The sequence below is a fragment of the Pseudorca crassidens genome, chromosome 7 (assembly GCF_039906515.1).
Source record: "Pseudorca crassidens isolate mPseCra1 chromosome 7, mPseCra1.hap1, whole genome shotgun sequence".
Lineage (NCBI taxonomy): Eukaryota > Metazoa > Chordata > Mammalia > Artiodactyla > Delphinidae > Pseudorca > Pseudorca crassidens.
In genome coordinates this window covers 21,637,117-21,657,262 of record NC_090302.1, presented here as the reverse complement: position 1 = coordinate 21,657,262, position 20,146 = coordinate 21,637,117, and the positions used below count along the sequence as shown (strand labels likewise).

The 20,146-nt window shown below is 41.5% G+C and overlaps 1 protein-coding gene across 4 annotated transcripts in view; it reads right to left on the bottom strand.

The window, feature by feature from the left end:
• Positions 1-20,146, bottom strand: part of SUSD1 (sushi domain containing 1) — a 128,715-nt gene that overhangs the window by 100,723 nt on the left and 7,846 nt on the right. For all 4 annotated transcript variants that reach the window (XM_067743659.1, XM_067743656.1, XM_067743655.1 and 1 more), the window contains exons 2-5: positions 15,938-16,051; positions 13,107-13,262; positions 2,019-2,171; positions 1,199-1,378 (exon numbers count right to left, since the gene is read on the bottom strand). In XM_067743659.1, the coding sequence (XP_067599760.1) occupies positions 1,199-1,378; positions 2,019-2,171; positions 13,107-13,262; positions 15,938-15,989 (541 nt within the window). In that variant the 5' untranslated portion in view covers positions 15,990-16,051. The remainder of the gene's footprint in view (positions 1-1,198; positions 1,379-2,018; positions 2,172-13,106; positions 13,263-15,937; positions 16,052-20,146) is intronic.

Here is a 20,146-nt window from a genome sequence, read left to right as displayed (position 1 = left end):
TTTTTAACTATCCCAAGGACTGCCTCTCCCTAAGTGCCACATCCAGATGGTTTTCTAGGTGAAATCTTTAAAAATCCTATTTATAGTATTCCAGAGAATAGAGAAAGAAGGAAATGTTTTTACATTCTTTCCTCAAAATTTAGAATAACATTAATACCCAAACCAACAAAGATGGCATAGAAAAGGAAAATAGACCAATCTGACTTATGAATATCAATGCAAGACTTCTAAGTAAAATTTAGCAAATATAATGCTGATTAAAAGAAAAAAAACACCAAAGACCCAGAAGAATCCATTCCAGCAACTAGTATTGATCAGGAAATATAAGTCAGCATATAACTGGTTAAAAGGAGAAAAAATATATATGATCACCTTAATACATGCCTAAAAGACGTGATAAAACAACTCATTTCTGATTTTTTTTTAAATCCCAATAAAATGGGAATAGATGAAGTCTTCCTCAATATTATGTACATATAGTCAAAAACTGGTGAACTGACGAAGAGAGAGAAAGCCAAAAGTAGAAACAAACCAAAAGCCAACATCATCACAAAAATGGAAGCAGTATACAGGAGTGATTAAGCACACAATCCCAGAAACTAGAATTCTAAGTTCAAATTTCAGCTCTATTACTAGTTGGATAACCTCAAACAAATTATTTAACTTCTCCATGCCTCAGTTTTCCCATCTGTAAAATGTGATAACAATAGCACACACTCATAGGGATATTGTAATTGAATGAGTCTATATATATATATATATGCTTAGAACAGCACTTGGCTCACAGCACTCTCTCCGTGTACATAAGACTATAAATAGATGTATGTAACATCAAAAAGCCAAGATCATGAATGAATAATGAAACACTCCCATGAAAGTCAGGAATAAGAAAAGAATATTCAAAGTTAATACTACTACTTAATTTTTTGTTCTGAAAACACAAGCTAAGTGGTCAGTCAAGAGAAAAATATAACTTTTATAAACATAGAAAAACAAAACATGGAATTATCATTATTTGCAGATGATAAAATATTATTCCTATAAATATCAAGAGAATCAACTGAAAACTTATTAGAAACAATAGGAATTTACTGGATTTATTTAATTCATTCAGTACCCCGAAGAGAGATTTAGAGAGAAATATGAAAACAATCTCAAGATGGTATAAGCTGGGAAGCTGGACCTTTGGAAAACTCACCTTGGCAATTTAATTTTGGGGATTCCCATGTGCCCAAGGCTGTGCAGCTTGAAACTGTATCTTCTGGGCCACTGAAGAATCCTTCTTTGCAAGCATAACGAATCTGGCTGCCAAGCCTAGAGGTATAATTTCCTATGATATAGCCATCTGGGACCTCAGGAGGGGTGCCACAGTCTATTTCTGAAAACAAATTAACGTCAAACTCATTGCTATATGAATGCGAATTTTCAAAATTCATAATCTCTCTCCACCTCTACCTCATGCCCTCTCCCCTCACCTATACACACCCGAGCCATATTTTAAATAGGCTGGTTCATTTCCACATGACTTCTGGGCATGTTTCCAGTGAGTGTCTCTATTCATTCTTCTGGCCTTCCACAGGTAATAGCATTTATACATGCACAAAACTGAATGGATTTGGCAATCAACCCTCACTAATTGATACTAACTAAAGAGGAGAAGCCTAGCCCAGCAAAGTAAAACATGTGAATTGCACAATACCTTAAGATATATAGGCTTTTATAACTTCCCTGGTCACTTTTGAGATGGTGGCTCTTATCAGATCAGCTCTGTTTACTATCTAACATAATGGTTAACATCTGAATATCTATTAACAACTCAAAATCCCCGAAGCATACTAATTTTAGCTTTTTTAATATAGCCCCTTCTATCTTGACTGTTATTTTATTTCATAGGTTACAAAGGAACAGATCCAACACACATCCCCAACACAGACCCACAGACATAGGCTCAGAGCAGGAGAAAGTCACCACCAACAGACTCTCACCTTCGGATGCTGCATTCTTTGACAGAAACCCACCTGTGCACGACGTGGCATCTCTGGTTGGATGGAAAGGCTCAGGCCCACCCTTTGGCAAGTATCCATCCATACAGTAGCATTCAAAGCTCCCACGAGTGTTCACGCACCGTCCTCCATGCCTGCACCGGCCGGAAACCTCACACTCATCTATGTCTTGAGACCCATCCCAAATATAAGAAGGGACAGAAAAACAGAAAAAAGAAAAAAAGTGGGGGGACATTGTGACAGCCACTTCTCACATTCCCAATCTACACTTATAAGTGAATGCATTCGCTTGTAATTGTATCATGAATTTTATTTTACTCCTTAAGAGTTCTTCTCCTGTATCCTACACATCATAGGCACAAAGAGGTGCTCAATAAATATGTCAGTGTGTTCTGAAAATTTATAAAAACCAACAAGTATCAACAAAACAAATAACCCAAGAAAATGAACCCAAAAAAGTATGCTAAAAAAACTCAATTACTATAAAATAAGGATAGCCTCAATCTCGTACTAAAATATCTGAAGCAGAACTCCTGATACAAAACGATTTAGACCAGAGTGAAAAATGCTTTCCAGCTCATGAGCATAGGACGACGCAGCAAGAAGTAAAGAAGATAACTCAGGAGGGTCTCGCTAATTTTACCAAGATTAGAAGGGCTTAAAACAGCCTTCAAGAAGGAAAAGACATGCTCCTTAGCCGACTTTTCCCCTTGACTGAAGATTGCCGGTGGTAGCAGGTCCAGGAGTAAAAACCACACAATAATTCAGAGGCTGAAAAAGAAATCTCTCTGCCAGTTAGCAGTCTTTTCCCTCCAGAGCTGGCTTAGTGAACAAAATTTAAAACTTTGGAAACTCCATCAGAGCCACACACACACCAATTTCATTTAGAGAAAGAAAAGTACTAAGTAAAAGAGGACTTTTTCCAGGACATTTGCAAGAACCATCGGGGGGCAGAGGACAGGGGGGCATCGTGACTGAAGAAAGCCTGGTTGTTCCCAGACTCTGGGATTTCAAAGAGCAGTCATTTTGGAAGGACTGATATAAGGTGGCCAATATTCTATTTTGCCAGTAAAGACTTTTTTTTTCCTTAAACTAGCACTATGATTTCATTTAAAAAAAGAATATTTTAACAACCCCCCCCCAAAAGGAAGAATATAATCTCAGAATCCTTTTAAATTGTTTAGTGTGATTTTATTAAAATTCACTACATTCTTTATATTGGTTTGTTTGTTTTTTGCTTTTGGACCAAGGAACACCTCATCGCTTCCTGATTGTCGTCTGGGAACCAGTAATTCATTCAGTTGCTGGAGGAGACCCAAGTTACCAATTCTGATCAACCTACATCTTTAGTGCAGCAAACTTTGGGAACTCTGTGGGAGATCAGCTCCAGAGATAGCTGTCAACAATTCCTCTCCTTCCTTTCTTGCATGCTTCTCCTCCCATCAGGAATGCAAACCATTTCCCCTCCCCTTGAGCTGGTCTTGAGACTTGCTTTAGCCAATAGAACTCGGCAGAAGTGATACAGTGCCTGCTCTGGACCCAGCCTGAGAAGATGGCTGGTAGCTTCCTCTTTCCCTCATTTATTTATTTATTTTTAAGATTTTTTTTTTTTTTTTTTTATGTGGACCACTTTTAAAATCTTTATTGAATTTGTTGCAATATCGCTTCTGTTTTATGTTTTGGTTTTTTGGCCGTTGAGGCATGTGGGATCTTAGCTTCCTGACCAGGGATTGAACCTGCACCCCCTGCATCGGAAGGCAAAGTCTTAACCACTGGACCATCAGGGAAGTCCCCCTCTTTCCCTCTTTTAGAATCCAGTGTCCATGCTGAAGAAAATCCGTGCTTGGGAGAGAGGCCCTAAAGATGAGATGCCATGTGAAGACAGAGGCCACATGGAGGAGAGCTAAAGTGGCCTGGTGAACAGCCAGCATCAAGGCCCGAGCCATGTGTGAGAGAGGCCTTCTTTTTTTGGCTGTACCGGGCGGCATGCTGGATCTGAATTACCCGACCAGGGATCGAATCCTTGCCCCCTGCAGTGGAAGCGCAGCGTCTTAACCACTGGGCTGCCAGGGAAGACCTGAGAGAGGCCTTCTTTCACCTGCCAGCACAGCACAGCCTCGCCCAGCCACCAGCTGACTATGTCTACACATTACAAAACCACGCAGCCATGGAATTGTGACAAATGATAAATTGTTGTTTTAAACCACTAAATTTGGGGTAGTAGGGGGTGGGAGGAGTGGGGTTATGCAGTAAGAAATAACCAAGACACTCTTGACATAGGAAGAGACTGTGAAGTCCAAACAAGGTTAAGAGGATACTGTATTAATGAAAAAGAGGGGAAGTTCTGAGAAAACAATGAAGTCTTAGAAATTAAAAACAAAATATGAATGCCAAAAATAAAAACTCAGTGGAGGCATTGAATAATAGGTTGGTCACTGCTAGAAAATAAATTCACAAATTTCAACCTGAGGAATTCTCCAAAGCACATAGAAATCTTAATTATATAAGATAGAAACTATGGGACAAAAAAATGGTATGAGGACAGACCCAAAATATTCAATATCTATTTAAAAGGAATTACAGAAGAGAATGGAGTAAATGTATAAGAATTAATATCAAGAGAAAAATCTCTTGGCTTATGTATTCAAATCCAAATAGCCTTTTAAGGTGACAGGCATGAATGTTGAAAAATGAGTCATTCTGAATTTCATGGAATAAGAGAAAAATCTATAAACCTCCTGAGAGAAAGGAATGGTAATTTATGAGGAAAAGAGAACCAGTCTGACCCAGGACTTCTTGTTTGAAACACTAAATGCTAGATAGCACTGGAAAAATATTTATAGAGTTCTAAGGAAAAGAGAGCAAAACATCGTGCTATATTTAAGCAAAGGAATGACATTTTAGAACATGAGTGATCTCAAGAACTACACTACTGACATTTCCTTTCTGAAAAAGATTTTGAGAAAATACTCGAGCCAGTGAAAAACATCAGAATAAATAATGTCAAGAAAGGGGAAGACATCATAAAACACAACGAAGAGTGGTAAGAAATGAAACCAGTAAAACACACAATTGTTGATAACAGAATCATGGAGGTTTGGGTAACTGTTAAGAAAGGATTCTTAAAAGTAATATAAAATAAAATCAACCTCAATCTAGTACAAACTTTAGAAATGATTTCAACACTGCAGGATCTAACATGTGTTCCTAGATTGGATCCATCATTTTAGCTTATCAAGATTTTTTTATTCCACTGAGGAATTTGTAAAATGTGTTTATGTATATACCTTTAACACAGAAGCCATATTCCAGCCTGTCCCCCTGCCTCAGACTCCTCAAAGACAGTGAGTGGGAAAAATGAATTTTTCAGTAGACAGCTAAAAATAAGGGCTCCAAGTATTATAAGGCAAAGATGCAGTGGTATGGAAAAGACCTGGAGTTTCTAGATACTGATTAGCTCTGTATGAGTCACTATAGGCATTAATCAGTTTGCTTTGTGCACAATCATTCAATAGCCTAATAACAATAATTATTATAATGATTGTTAATAACAATAACTCCTGCATGTCATCTTGTACATGCCAAGCACTGTTCTAAGCACTTCATTATTTATTACTGATTATTTTCCATCTTATTTAATCCTCACAATAACTCTGGGTGATTGATGCTATTATTATCCCCATTTTATAGATGAAGTAACTGAAGGATAGAATGGTAAACTGGACTGAAGTCACACAGGCTAAGCAGTGCAAAAGCCAGGATCAGAAGCCAGACATCTGGCTTCTTGGACCTTATTCTTAATCACTATGCCACACCCTTTCTCCCTTTACAGTCTAATTGTACCATCATCCAATCAACAATTCTCTATCTTGTCCACAGAGATTGTCAAAGATATCAATTGCCTTAAGGATGTCTAGATGTATCTACCCTGTATCACTGAGATGAGTATGATGAGTATGAGTATGATTTTGACTTTTAATCCCCTGCTACCTCCTAATGCTCACAAACCAGCCCTTTTCTAAACTTCTAGAGGGACTTCTCTGGCGGTCCAGTGGTGAAGAATCCACCTTCCAATGCAGAGGACGAGGGTTCGATCCCTGGTCGGGGAACTAGGATCCCACGTTCCGCGGGGCAACTAAGCCCACGTGCCACAACTACTGAGCTCATATGCCTCAACGAGAGAGCCTGTGTCCTGCAAACTACAGAGCCCACGCGCTATGGAACCTGCGGGCCACAACTAGAGAGGAGAAAACCTGCACACCGCAACTAGAGAGAAGCCTGAGCACTGCAAGGAAAGATCCCAAATGCCTCAACAAAGATCCTGCCTGCCGCAACTAAGACCTGACACAGCCAAAAATAAATAAAATAAATAAATAAATTTTAAAAATAAGTAAATAAACTTCTAGAATCTTGGCTGGATAAACACGTTAAATTCATCAGAACAGCTTCTCCACGTAGTGGTAGATTCCATGGGGTGTCCAAGGTTACCACATGTTTGCTTGTGAAGAAAAAATGTTCTGAGCAACCTTATTAACATACTTAACTAATCAAGGGAGAAAATTCCCTATGCCCCATTCTATATATAGGATTATTTAATTTTACCCACAGCCAGAACAACTCCTTGGTAGAAAGTAGCAAAACCGAGCAGGACACTCTGACCTCGTGCCAGGGCCCTAGTGTTCTATATTTAAAGTCTTTTCATGGATTTGAACATCAAACAGACCCAGGTTTGAGAACTGATTCTGCTACTTACTATTTGTACTAATACCTGTTCCTTGACCTTTCCAAATCACTTCTGTAAAATGAAGTTAATTATAGTAGGTCTTTTTGCAGAGATTAAATAAAACATGTGGAAAGCACTTAGCACAGTGCCTGGCTGACCTTTGGTCCTCAATACGTGTTAGCTAATAAGTGAGTGGACCTTGCCTCTCTACTGACTCAGTTCTTCCTGGAGCACAAGCCACTCCTTCATAACCCTGACCCTGACCATGAGCAATGAGCGTGCACATGCATACACTCACTGTCACAGGATTCTTGGCTGGAATCAGGGGAGTGGCCACATGGCTTGTTGCACTAGATCTAAATGCTCTAAGACAGAGGCCACCTTCCCTCCTCAAATGCCAAGTTCAGCTCAGAAACCTACATCTTAAGAAGCCACATTAGAGGAACACAAACACCCATTTAAAATCAGAACTGTTAAATTCATATCATTTATTGATATTATCCAGTGTTGGCAAGGATGTGAAGAAATGAAGACCTTCATGAAATGATTAGTGAGACAGAATATTGGTATGAACTTCCTGGAATACAGTCTGGCACTATGTATCAAAATGTAAAATGTGTAGGTATCCCTTTGACATAGAAATTATTTTCCAGAATTTATAACAAGGAGCTAATTACTTGTAAGGATGTAAGTACAAAACTGTTCATTAGAGCATTACTTATAATGGCAAAAAACAGAAAAACAATCACAATAGGGAAAAAATGAGTTAAGTAACATGGTACAGCCATGTAATAAATTCCATTCAGGGACTTCCCTGGTGGTTCAGTGCTTAAGAATCCGCCTGCCAATGCAGGGGACACAGGTTCAATCCCTGGTCCAGGAAGATCCCACATGCCATGGAACAACAAAGCCCATGCACCACAACTACTGAGCCTGTGCTCTAGAGCCCGCGAGCCACAACTACTGAGCCCACGTGCTGCAACTACTGAAGCCAACGTGCCTAAAGCCCGTGCTCTGCAACAAGAGAAGCCACCGCAATGAGAAGCCCGCGCACTGAAACAAAGAGTAGCCCCCGCTCGCCACAAGTAGAGAAAGCCTGCGCACAGCAATGAAGATGCAACACAGCCAAAAAAAAAAAAAAAAAAGAATTGTTGACTCTGGGTTAATATTAGGTAATCTTTTTTTCTTTCTCCTTTATATGTGTCCATAATTGCTTGACTTTTCTACATAAGTATTTTTTAAAATAAATGGACAAGATAAAGCTATATTTCTTCTCTGGGGGGAAATATTGACTTATTCTTCTGTCTCCTTTTGGCAAGAACAATTTTGGATCCTCATAATCAGAAGTAAACTATGGAAAGTGGGGAGGAGGGATAAATTAGGAGTTTGGGATTATCATATATACACTACTGCATATAAAATAGATAACCAGCAAGGACTTACTGTGTAGCACAGAGAACTATACTCAATATTTTGTAATAACCTATAAGGGAAAATAATATATATATATAAAGTTATATATATAACTGAATCACTTTGCTGTACACTTGAAACTAACACAACATTGTAAATCAACTATACTTCAATTTAAAAAAAAAAGAAGTAAATGACCCATTCACCCAGACTCTGTTCCAGAGCTTCATCCTAGGGTAACAGCTCCATCCTTTCTTGACACATAACTTTTGCAAAAGCAGTAGCTGAATAAGTGGAAAACCATTTTCAAACCATATTCATGGGGACTTCCCTGGTGGTCCAGTGGGTAAGACAGTGGGCTCCCAACGTCCCAGGTTTGATCCCTGGTTGGGGAACTAGATCCCACATGCCCAGCTAAAGATCCCACGTGCCGTGCAACTAAGACCTGGTGCAGCCAAAATAAATAAATAAATATTTTTAAAAAAAACATATTCATGCTCAGAGATGCGCTGGCCATGAACAAAGAGCCTGAACTTAAAGGGCTAAGCACCTCCTTCACAATCTTGCTAATATTGATAGTTTGCTTAGGAAAGCCTACTTTACAGACAGTTGTTCAAAAGTAAACTTAAGCCCAGCTCCTGTCCCTATTACTCCTCCCAAAACTTTAAATTAATAGAGTAAAAAAGAACCCTGTGTATATATTTTACTATACTCAACAGGGCCTTTGGAAAGAACCTGGGTTATCTACATCCTGAGGCTTGAGCGAGTAAGAGGCAAGAGTAAAGGGTGGGAGATGTTAACCTGTAGGGGGAGCTCAGGCACGGCCCCATCACTCCCCAAGAGTGACAATGGTGCCTTAGTCAAGGCCTCTGGCATTTGGGGGGATGGAGCTCTGTTTTAACCACCTTTTGATTGAGAATCTTTGGCCTCTCCTTCCAAGGCACTGGGGCAGTAGCAGGGGTCTAAGGCCGTCACCCACCACAGTTGGAGACCTAAGCAGGAGGCAGGGGATTCCACAGGGAGTAAGGCAAGGAGCTAATGGCTATGAGCACTGCTCTGGGCTGTAGCGAGCAACACGTCCCCAGTGTGATTTTTCCCTTGGGTTTATCCTTCCTGGCTTCTTCTTTCTTCCAGAGTGGTAAAGCATGACTCTAGGGATAAATCCAGCTAAAACAAAGGATTGGGATTTGGGCAGCAAAGTTCTGTTGGAGACAGCACTGGGAGAAATCTCAGGATGGCTGCAAGGCTAGTGAGCACAGCCCACGTCGAGCAAGCAGCATCTCGATGGGGCTGAGCATTTGTGTCTGAGACCACAGCAGGCTGCTCCGGGACCCGAAACAACAGGGCAGCTGAGAAGCTTGTGGGCAGAGGCTCACATGGAAAACAAGGCTCCTGACCTGCGAGAGACACCAACAGACTACACTGGTCTCAGTTGTGGTAGTGATTTACGTGTAGGCATGAAGGTGTTTACTTCACCATGGGCAGACCTATGGGATGCAGGTTTGGGGCAGCAGGTTCCAGGAGATGACAAATGGCAAAGCAAAGCATTCACTCCCTCCAGGTTCTTTCCCCCACACACACCCAACCCCCATTTTTCTCATTTCTCAGCCAAAGCTGAAGTGCTGTTACATTTTTCTAGAAGAAATGGCATTAGGCCCTTATACTGCAGGAAATGAGCTTATGAAAAAGAACGTTGCTGTTGTCAATAGAGCCAAGATGGATTCCCAAGAGCTGGGGAATTCAAAGGCACAGAAAGAGTATTTTGCAGTTTTCAGCAGACCCTGAACGCTGGGGTCAATGCCTATTTGGCACACACATCAGGGCCATGCCTATCTGGAGTCATGCTGGTAGAGAGATGACAGCCCTGAGCCTTATTTTCACATCAGTCTCATCTCTCTCCACTTACTCTTTTATCTATTTATTTATTTATTTATTTATTTGGGCTGCACCGGGTCTTCGTTGCGGCATGCAGGATCTTTAGTTGCGGTATGCGGGCTTCTCAGTTGCGGCATGCACGTGGGATCTAGTTCCCTGATCAGGGACCGAACCAGGGCCCCCTGCATTGGGAGCACGTATTCCAACCCACTGGACCACCAGGGAAGTCCGTCTCCACTTACTCTTGACCCACTCAACTCAAAAGGCAGGGAAGAGGCAAGAGTAAAGTGTGGGAGATGATAAACTGCAGGAGGAACTCAGGCATGGCCCCATCACTACCAAAGAGGGACAACGGCATGTTTGTCAAGGCCTCTGGCATTCTGGAATGCCCTCACACCACAAGTACCACAGAGCTTCTTCCTCTGGGTCATGGCTCATAGCAAAGTTCCCATGATCGCCAGGAGTCATTCCGGGGGCAGCCTGGGGGCCAGAACATCTGCAGGTTCTCCACCACTAGAACCCCTGCAACTCATTCCTCATCTATACGCAGTGACATCCAGAGGCCTACCTGCAACAAGCTCCTGAACTTGACTTGAACCCTGCAGAGTAAAATAAACACCAGGTCACAGGATGTCTCAGAATTCAACAACTAGGATTCACAATCTTCTGGTTCCAGGCAAGCACTGGATAACTGCTGATACCCCAAAACTTGCTAAGCTTCTGCCCCACCTAAAGACACTGACGTTTCTGTGGCAACTGTGATTATGGAAGAAACTCAGTGTCATCAGGAAAAGTCATCACTCGGCTTTTACAAAGTGGTAAATGGGGATCTCAAAAAAAAAAAAAGGTCATGGGAATAACTGCCAATGGATATGGGACTTCTTTTTGGTGTTAATGAGATGTTCTAAAACTAGATAGTGGAGATTATTGCACAGCTTTGTGAATTATACTGAAAACAACTGAACTGTACCCTTCAAAAGGGTAGATTTTATGGTTTGTGAACTATAGCTCAATTTTCTTTTTTTTTTAAGAAGGGGAAGGTCACTAAATAATTACAAGGAGTAGAATAAACAGAAGCAGAGCCTAGATCAGGATTTTATTCCAGGAAGATTGGTTCTTCCTAGGCTGACATCTCTTTGGATCATAAAATATTTCTTTCTTCTTCTTCTTCTTCTTCCTACCTTTTTAAAAACAGAAAGCATTCTGGGAAACTATACTGATATATACAGTTACAAAAGTTTTTCCTGTCAAACTCCCACAGCCTTGAAAACACAATTTCAGGTATCATGTCCTCCAGTCTCTCACCCACTTCCAAGGTAAGTGCCCCCACAGATTCTGGATTCTGGAAAGCGCCCTTTGCTTACCTATGACTAACACTTGATATGAAGTTAGCTGTCTGCCGTCACCTCCCACTAGCATAACCTTGGCACATAGAAAGCGCATGAAAAATGTAAATATATTGAATGAACTGAACACCAGATCATCATCTTGTAACGGTTGTTTTTGTTTGTTTGTTTTTGTTTTTGTTTTTTGCGGTACGCGGGCCTCTCACTGTTGTGGCCTCTCCCGTTGCGGAGCACAGGCTCCGGATGCGCAGGCTCAGCGGCCATGGCTCACGGGCCCAGCCGATCCGCGACATGTGGGATCTTCCCGGATCGGGGCACGAACCCGTGTCCCCTGCATCGGCAGGCAGACTCTCAACCACTGCGCCACCAGGGAAGACCAAGGTGTTGTTTTTTTTAATATTTATTTATTTGGCTGCGCCAGGTCTTAGTTGCAGCACACAGGGTCTTGGTTGCCCTGATCAGGATCTTCCTTGCAGCATATGGGCTCTTAGTTGCAGCATGCAGGATCTAGTTCCCCGACCGGGAATCGAACCGGGCCCCCTGCGTTGGGAGCACAGAGTGCTAACCGCTGGACCACCAGGGAAGTGCCGAGGTTGTTTTATTTTTTAATTAGTATCTTTTTTTTTTTAAGGCACCTAATTTAAATCTGCAACACTGCACTTCTGCAATCATGTAGCAAGTAATTTGCTACTTAAAACAACAAGATATTGTAAAATGTTTTCTTTGAGGGAATGTGTTCATTCGTCGTGCCAAGAATAAATCAAATGTTCCCTTTGAGGGATTTTTACCTTGGTACAGGTCAAGAGGGAGAATGAATCTGAGCATCAAAACCAAAGATAAAAAATGCTCTCCTCTCTCTTTTTTTCTCCCCCAAACCTTTAAATATCACAAAGCTTTTAAGGAGAGTCATTAAGACTATGCAAAGCCATCTTAGAACCAGGAGTCTTTTCCTGCCTTTCCTCTTCATTACTGTTCAAAGATTTTCTTAGAAAACCTAAGAGCTATATTATCATGACAGGCTATAAATAGAGTTCAGATAATACAGGAGCTACTGAAAATTAGGAGGGTTTTGCCCACCCCTTGTATTTGACCAACATATGCCCAAAATCTGACCTTCAAAGCTACTGAGATCCTAAAAGCTCGACGTATTCACTCCTCACTCAACTTATTTCTCCAGGAGACAAGCCCGCATCCCTAACAGGTGCAGCACGCTGCTGCATCACAGGGCCCACCCCGTGGGCAATGTGCACAGAGCTGGCAGGTACCAGAGTCACTCCAAGGGAACTGCAGATGGCATACCATCTCGGAGAGCCCCCCCTTGTTGTTTGTTATAAAACTTTTCAAACACACAGAACAAGAAAAAGAATATTACAGTCTCCCCTAGTGCCACCCCTACCCTCAAGATTCAACAATCGTTCACATTTTGCCATTTAAAGTACCTTACAGATAAACTAACACTAGATACTTCATAATAACACCCCTAGGTACTTCAGCATGTAGCTCCCAAAATAAGAATATTATCCTAAATACCCCAGTACAGTTATTCCCTCTAACAAAGTGAACAATAATTCCCTAATATGAACTAATACTCAGTCCAAGTCCAAATTTCCCTCATAGACAAAGGAGAGTCCCTCCCTTAAATCACACTATGTCCTGTCTCCACCCTCGCCCTCCTCCACATCCCAGGTACCAGGCACCGTCCTGCCGTCACCATGTTGCCATCACTGCAGCCCCCTTCCCGAGTACCTGTGCAAAAGGTGCCGTCATTGGGGATGAACACCTTGTTGTTGTTTGTGGCTCGATATCCTTCTAGGCAAATGCAATAAAATCCTCCAAGTGTATTGTGACAAGACGTGTGGTTTCCACAGACCACAGTGGCTCCGAACTGGCACTCATTTTTATCTGTTGATACATTGAGACAACGCACAGAAAGGGCTGTCAATCCATCCCACGATCAATCACCCAGACTGTTCTCCTGTGTTATGGACTTGAGAATCAATATTCTGTGGCAACAGCAGAAAGATCTATTTCCCCAGCCTCTTCTCCTCTCACTATGCTTCTCAGACTACAGGACACGGGCCCCTCGTAGTCTTGCACCAGGTGTATTACAAAACCACAAGAGAAACCCAACATCTCAATCTGATAGTCCATCTTATTTGAAGAGTGGGAGAAGGGAATGCTTTTTGAACTTCTCCACACTTAAAAAGATCTTGTCATAGACCTGGGAAAACAAATCCAACAGAATCCCACTTTTCCAGCCCAACCATTCTCTTGCTTTTTTTTTTTTTTTTAACAAAAACCAAGGTAGGATGATTTTACATCCAATGATTAACTGGAAAATTTGTTACTTCTGAGTTACCGGGAGACACAATGGAATTAGTGCTCAAGCCTCACCCAGGGGCAGGGCTAATGTTGAGGCAGAAGCAGCTCCTGCTAATCGTCAGTGATCCATATAAATAATGTTAATCACCCAGTGAGGAGGGGCTGGAACATGGGATGCTGGATGAGACCACAGAACCTGCCCCAAGTATTTCTAATTCAACAATTTGACATCAATGTAAAATGAAAGTAAACCTCCCTCCCATCTCTGTCCTCCAGCCCAGGGGTCAGCAAACATTTTCTGTCAAAGGCCAGTCATAGGTCTCCAACTGCAACTACTCATGCATACTTTGGAGCACAAAAGCAGTCCCAGACAATCAGTAAACAAATTAGTAATGAAAAACAGGCAGCAGTGAAGTTCGGCCCCCAAGCTCCAGGTTGCTGACTCTGCCCTAGCCTCTACCATCAGAGGAAACTCCTGTGACCAATTTCTTTTGCATCCTTTGAGAGCTGATCTAACCAGCTAGTTTTTTGGTGGGGGGATATCATCAACTTATGAACTGGAGTTTTCTTGTCTGTTATTTAGTGTTTTATTCCACTACTGGTTCCCTCAAAGCAGTTCAGTCGCCTCCCACAATTGCACTCCATTCCTGCTAACTCAAGAGCCAACCCCCCCTGCCCCCCGCCAGCCCCACTCAAAATCTGATGGGGTTTTATTTTTTTCATTTTTCTTATATTATCTTTTTTTAAATTTAATTAAACCTGGAACACTATTCATCATTAAAACCATCTGTGGTAAGATCTGCATGAGAGCTCAGACTAGCAGAACAGACCCTCAAGGCATTGCCAGGCCAAGTGTCCAGTCAGTCCAGCTTACTGAGCAGGGCACGGGGGTTTCAGATACAAGTCCACCTGTGCATAAGATGGAATAGTCCTGTCCTTTGCCATTGTTTCTGAGGCGTATCTCCCCTGCAGACTTCATCAGAAGGGACATCTGTGTTTGTATGACATTCTAGAATTCTTAGGTCCCTTGATGTAATACCATGTTACAGCACCTCTGGCACACCTATGATCTTACCTGTAACCTACGGCATGGTCTCATCAGGCCAAGTACTGAGATATGCAGTGTGTAGTGTTTGGGAGCAAGTACCACGTAAATTAATAACGCCCCCTCCACCCACTCAGAGACGTTTCTATTGCTCAGAACTCAAAGAACAATCAAGATTGCAGTGAGCTTTCACGAAAGGAGGACTTCAGTAGGGGAGGGAGTAGAAAAGCCTTGTCCGTGCTCCCCAATCCCAACTTCATTTCTAAGCACCTGCTCGTAAGCAGTGGGGGAAGAATCTTATGGGCAGAATTCTAAAGAGAGAAGGCCCAACTCCAGCCTGCAGGAATGGGCAATGGTGTGTGATTGTGAAAACGTGTACCTGTGAAGTAGAATATGGCTTTTTAAACTCAGGACTTAATTGCCATTTTTCTTTAGGGAGGAAAAACAAAACAAAACAAAAACAAAGATACCACAACAAGGCCGTATATACTGTCAGTCCACAGCTACAAGGCAAAACCATCCATATTTTTACTGCAGGTAACATGGTTGCTGGGAGGAAACTGTGATTATCTTAACATTCACTACTACAAAGTTACTATGAAACTCTCCCTCTCTCTGAATGGGGCTTGAACCTGGATATTGTCTGACTCTCACGGCATGGTGAATGCTATGAGACAAAAAATTATTCCAGATGTTTCTAGCCCAAAGGTGTCTGTATTTCTTTAAGTCATCCAAGACCCTAAAGGGTCACAGCTACAAAAAATTTGGAGGATGGATCCTGGTAGACATGAGACTCAAAGCAACAGTATTTCACTAATCAGCCAAAACGTTGGCAACTGTGTTTTGTTTTTCCCCACGGTACTAAATAGTTTCCTATCAAAACAACTAGAGAAATTAAAAACTGCAATACTCACTCGAGTTGTTAAGTTAAACTCAAGAGTTAAAACAGATTTCAAATCTGTGTTAGGTCAGAGAGTTTCCAGAGATTCAAGTTCAATGACCTCTAACATGAGGGATAATTCCTTGGAAACGCTAGAGAAAGGATACATCCCAACACTAAAACAAAGACTTATTATAATTGACAAAACTTCTTGTAATAAAAACACATGAACAAAATAATGTTTTCCCCCCAAGGACATCAACTCTTTAACTCTAGAGAATCTTGTTTCTTGACTCAACTTTTCAACTTAACCCAGGATTCAGAACTTACCAATACATTGAGTCCTCCCATTGCCCACAAATCCGTATTTGCAAATACACATCTTCTTCCCTCCTCTTTGCAAGCAGGTAGCATGTTCATGGCAAGTGGCACAGACATCTAAAGCTGAATCATAAATTATATATATCAGGAAAAGAACATTTCAATCACCTACTCTAGGTGAGTCACATTTTGGGTAATAAACAGTTAAAATGGAGAACCAAAATTTGAATACCAAAATTATGAAGGGTAGACCTTATCCCATTCTTAGCTACCCATTGCCCATGGAGTAAAGTGCAAATCCCTCTACCTGGCAATCAAAGCTCTTTTCCGTCTAACCCCAGACTAACTCCTGCAGCCTCACTGCTCCCAAACCCAAATACACACAGTGTTCTCCAGGCAAGAGGCCAGCTACTCTTTCCCATACATACATGCTATCCACTGTCTTATGTCATGCCATAGTCACGATGCTCCCTTCGTCTAGAATGCCTATCTTTCCTTCTCTGTCCAACTAGCACCTGTTCTTATTTCAAGACCCAGTTTAATCATCACACTCTCCCTAAGGTCTTCCGCATTCCTCCATTCTTAAGGAAAATTAAATCTTCCTCTGTGCGCCCCTAACACTTGTACATTTCCATATCAACCATATTAATTTGTCAGTATATTCTATTCCACCTCTGTCTTCCCAGCTTGCTATTATGAACGAACGTCTCAAGGACAGGGATTATGTCATTTGCCCATACATCATTATGGCATGGCATAAACATTCAGTGTATTTTTATTGACCAACTGGATAAAGGAAACTGCAGTCCTACTGCCTACAACTTAAAAAGCAAATGGAAGGAAGAAGAACTCGTCTATTGCCCTATCCATTTTCCTTATAAGGAAACAGTGGTGAATGTGTTTAAAATGTCAGTGAGATAACAGCCAGGTCCCAGCAGGATGACCAGATCCCAATTATTTAGATAAGCAGCAAAAATGTTTGGGGCTAAAATTCCTGAAACATTCAAATCTACCAGATGGTGATACATGGCCCAAGATCAAACACGAATTTCTACCCGAGGCTATGCGGGATACTGTGTTGCACTCCCAGTGTCTGTAATATCAGGCGTGGCCTAGTAAGGAGAACATATCAGCATGGAATTTCATCTTAGTCTTGGCCCCATTACCACCCAGGTAATAAAGACTTAGGTCTCAGGCTGCTCTAGGCATGAAACCAACTGAGAAAGGGATATATATAAATTCTCTTAACCACGCTTGGTTTTGTTTTTTTTGTTGTTTTTTTTTTTGCTGTACGCGGGCCTCTCACTGTTGTGGCCTCTCCCGTTGCGGAGCACAGGCTCCGGATGCACAGGCTCAGTGGCCATGGCTCACGGGTCCAGCCGCTCCGTGGCATGTGGGATCTTCCTGGACCGGGGCATGAACCCGTGTCCCCTGCATCGGCAGGCGGACTCTCAACCACTGCGCCACCAGGGAAGCCCACTTTATTTTTTTTAAAACAAAATATAACACAAAAATGAGACAAGCCATGCTTATCACTAATACTAAATTAACCATAGGATATTTACAAAATTTATTATATCCCAGACCATAAAGAAAAATGCAACAAGTTTCAAAAAAGTAGAAATTATAGAGGTCATACTGACTACCATGTAATAATGTAATAAAACTACAAAATAAAACATAAGACTTGCATTCCCAAAAGAAAACCTACTTGGAAACTACAGAACACTCTCCTAAATAATTCTTGGGGCAAAGAGGATATCAACATTGAAATGTTTAATACCAGACATAAAAGCTTATCTACACCAGAAAATTTGAGTTTGACATGTTTTTATATTTTAAAAGAGAGAAAGAAAAGCAGGCGGCTGGGGGAATGGGGGAAACTAAAATTTTAATACAAGAAGCTTGAAAAAAAGGAAAAAAACAAAATGGGGGTTTAAGAGGGGGGTGGTTAGGACTCAGTAAAGATTAAAAAGATGTTAAAGCATTAGAAAATATATTCAAATTCATTGGAAAAACAAAAAACTTTTGCCAAAGTCAGTGCATCATAAAGACCAGTAGTCAAAACTCAAGACCAGTGAAGGAAAACAAGGGTATATACAAACATACAACATTAGGAATAAGAAAGAGCTTGTAACAAAAAGTACATAACAATTTCTTTTAAAGTACAAATGAAAGACTTCCAGTTAAACACAGCAGATTTAATACACCTGCAACCCTCACCAAAAATTTAAAAATGAAATCAAGGACCAGAAAGGTATAAACTCTGGGAGAGAAGAGGACAGCAGACAAGGATGTTGACAATATTTCAGAAGATGAAAGAGATGGACATATGGGAACTGCCTGAGAGGAAGAAGTAAAAGCCAAGGAAGGAAGGAAGCAAAGAAAGGAAGAAAGGAAGGAAGGAAAGAAGGGAGGGAGGGAGGGAGGGGACATTAATTAAAATAAAATTTAAAACGTAAATAAAAGCCAACTTGAAAGGCTCAGGAATGGAGTCACTTAGCATCCCAGAAGGCAAGCATGAAGGGTAGGGGCTGAGAGTTAAGCAACAAGTTGAAAATATGGAGAAGTAGTTAGATGCTCAGATCCCCTAACTCACCCTGGCATAAGATGGAGTTTTACAACCTGGAGAAAACAGATCAGGAAGGCTCCTGATTATAGGGGCAACAGACAGAGCTGAAGGGAGAATGAGTCTCCGTACTAAATGTCCACCAAGATGGGGTAAATTTATTTAACCATTTTAACATTTTGATACACAACATTTTAAAACAGTACCATAAGGACACTGTCAATCCATAATCACCTGCAACCAAAATCCTGGAAATACCTTCTAAATAATGGGTCCTGGGTCACCTCCACAAACCCAGCTGTGGTCAACCATATAATGATGGCCACTCACCCCAGCGTGTGTGGGGAGTACAATAATAGATATATACACTAAACTTTTTTTTTTAAGTATAGTTGATTTACAGTATTATGTTAGTTTCAGGTGTACAGCAAAGTGATTCGGTTATACATATATATGTATGTATCTGTATTCTTTTTTTCTATTGACACAAACACTATACTAATGAAATAATAAAATGATAAGATGTTTGATTTTTTTACTATATGGAATACTTATCTTTATAAAGATGGCAGCATTTTTATAACCATCCAGTTCCAGAAACTAACATTAGATAGAAAATGATTACTTCATGTAACTGTTGAAAGAATCTAATAAACACGAAATATTAAGAAGCAAAGTAGTACCACCCACAGGCTCTGATCTTGTTAAACCACAGGCTCTGATTCAGTTGGTCTGGGGTGAGACCCTATATTTTGCATTTCTAACAAGCTGCCATGTGGACTACATTTTGAGTAGCAGGGATTCAAGGGCCCCTGAAGTCCTTTCCCTCTAATGTTCTGACACTTCATTCTTAGGGTGCATGTTTTAATGACCAATTAGGAATAATTTAGCATAAGTGTAGCCCCAAGGACAGTACCTGTCATGTTTGGCTCAATAAATGTTTTTTTGTTTTGTTTTGTTTTGTTTTTTTGCGGTACGCGGGCCTCTCACCGCCGCGGCCTCCCCCGTTGCGGAGCGCAGGCTCCGGACGCGCAGGCCCAGCGACCACGGCCCACGGGCCCAGCCGCTCCGAGGCACGCGGTATCCTCCCGGACCGGGTCACGAACCCGCATCCCCCGCATCCCCCGCATCGGCAGGCGGACTCTCAACCACTGCGCCACCAGGGAAGCCCTCAATAAATGTTTGTTTCCCATACTGGCGAAAAAGACAAGATGTGTGCCAGTCTACCAAAGGCTTCCCAGACCACCCGCAGAAGAGAAAGTGGTTTCCAGGGGTAGAGGGAACAAGAAGCTTCTTGTTCAGCCGATTAGCCCAGTCTGCAGGGCCTGGTAGGGAGGCCCTCTGAGTTCTAACTGCTTGAGGGACAAAGTTGTCTTCTGGGGGAAAAAAAAGGGGGGTAGGAAGCACAACCTCAATACAAGGAAAGGCAGGGGCTGGGGTGGGGTTGGGGGCTGCTTCTGACCACACAATAGTGTCCGTTGGTCAAAAGCTCAGTTAAGAATCACTGGAGAAGAGCATAAATGTATACAACTAGTCTACAAAGCAATTTTGCAACAATTGTAAATTTTGCAGACATTAATTACATATTTATTGCTTTCTAGTTTATAGTTTTTTACTGCTACATAATGAATTACTCCAAAACTTAGCAA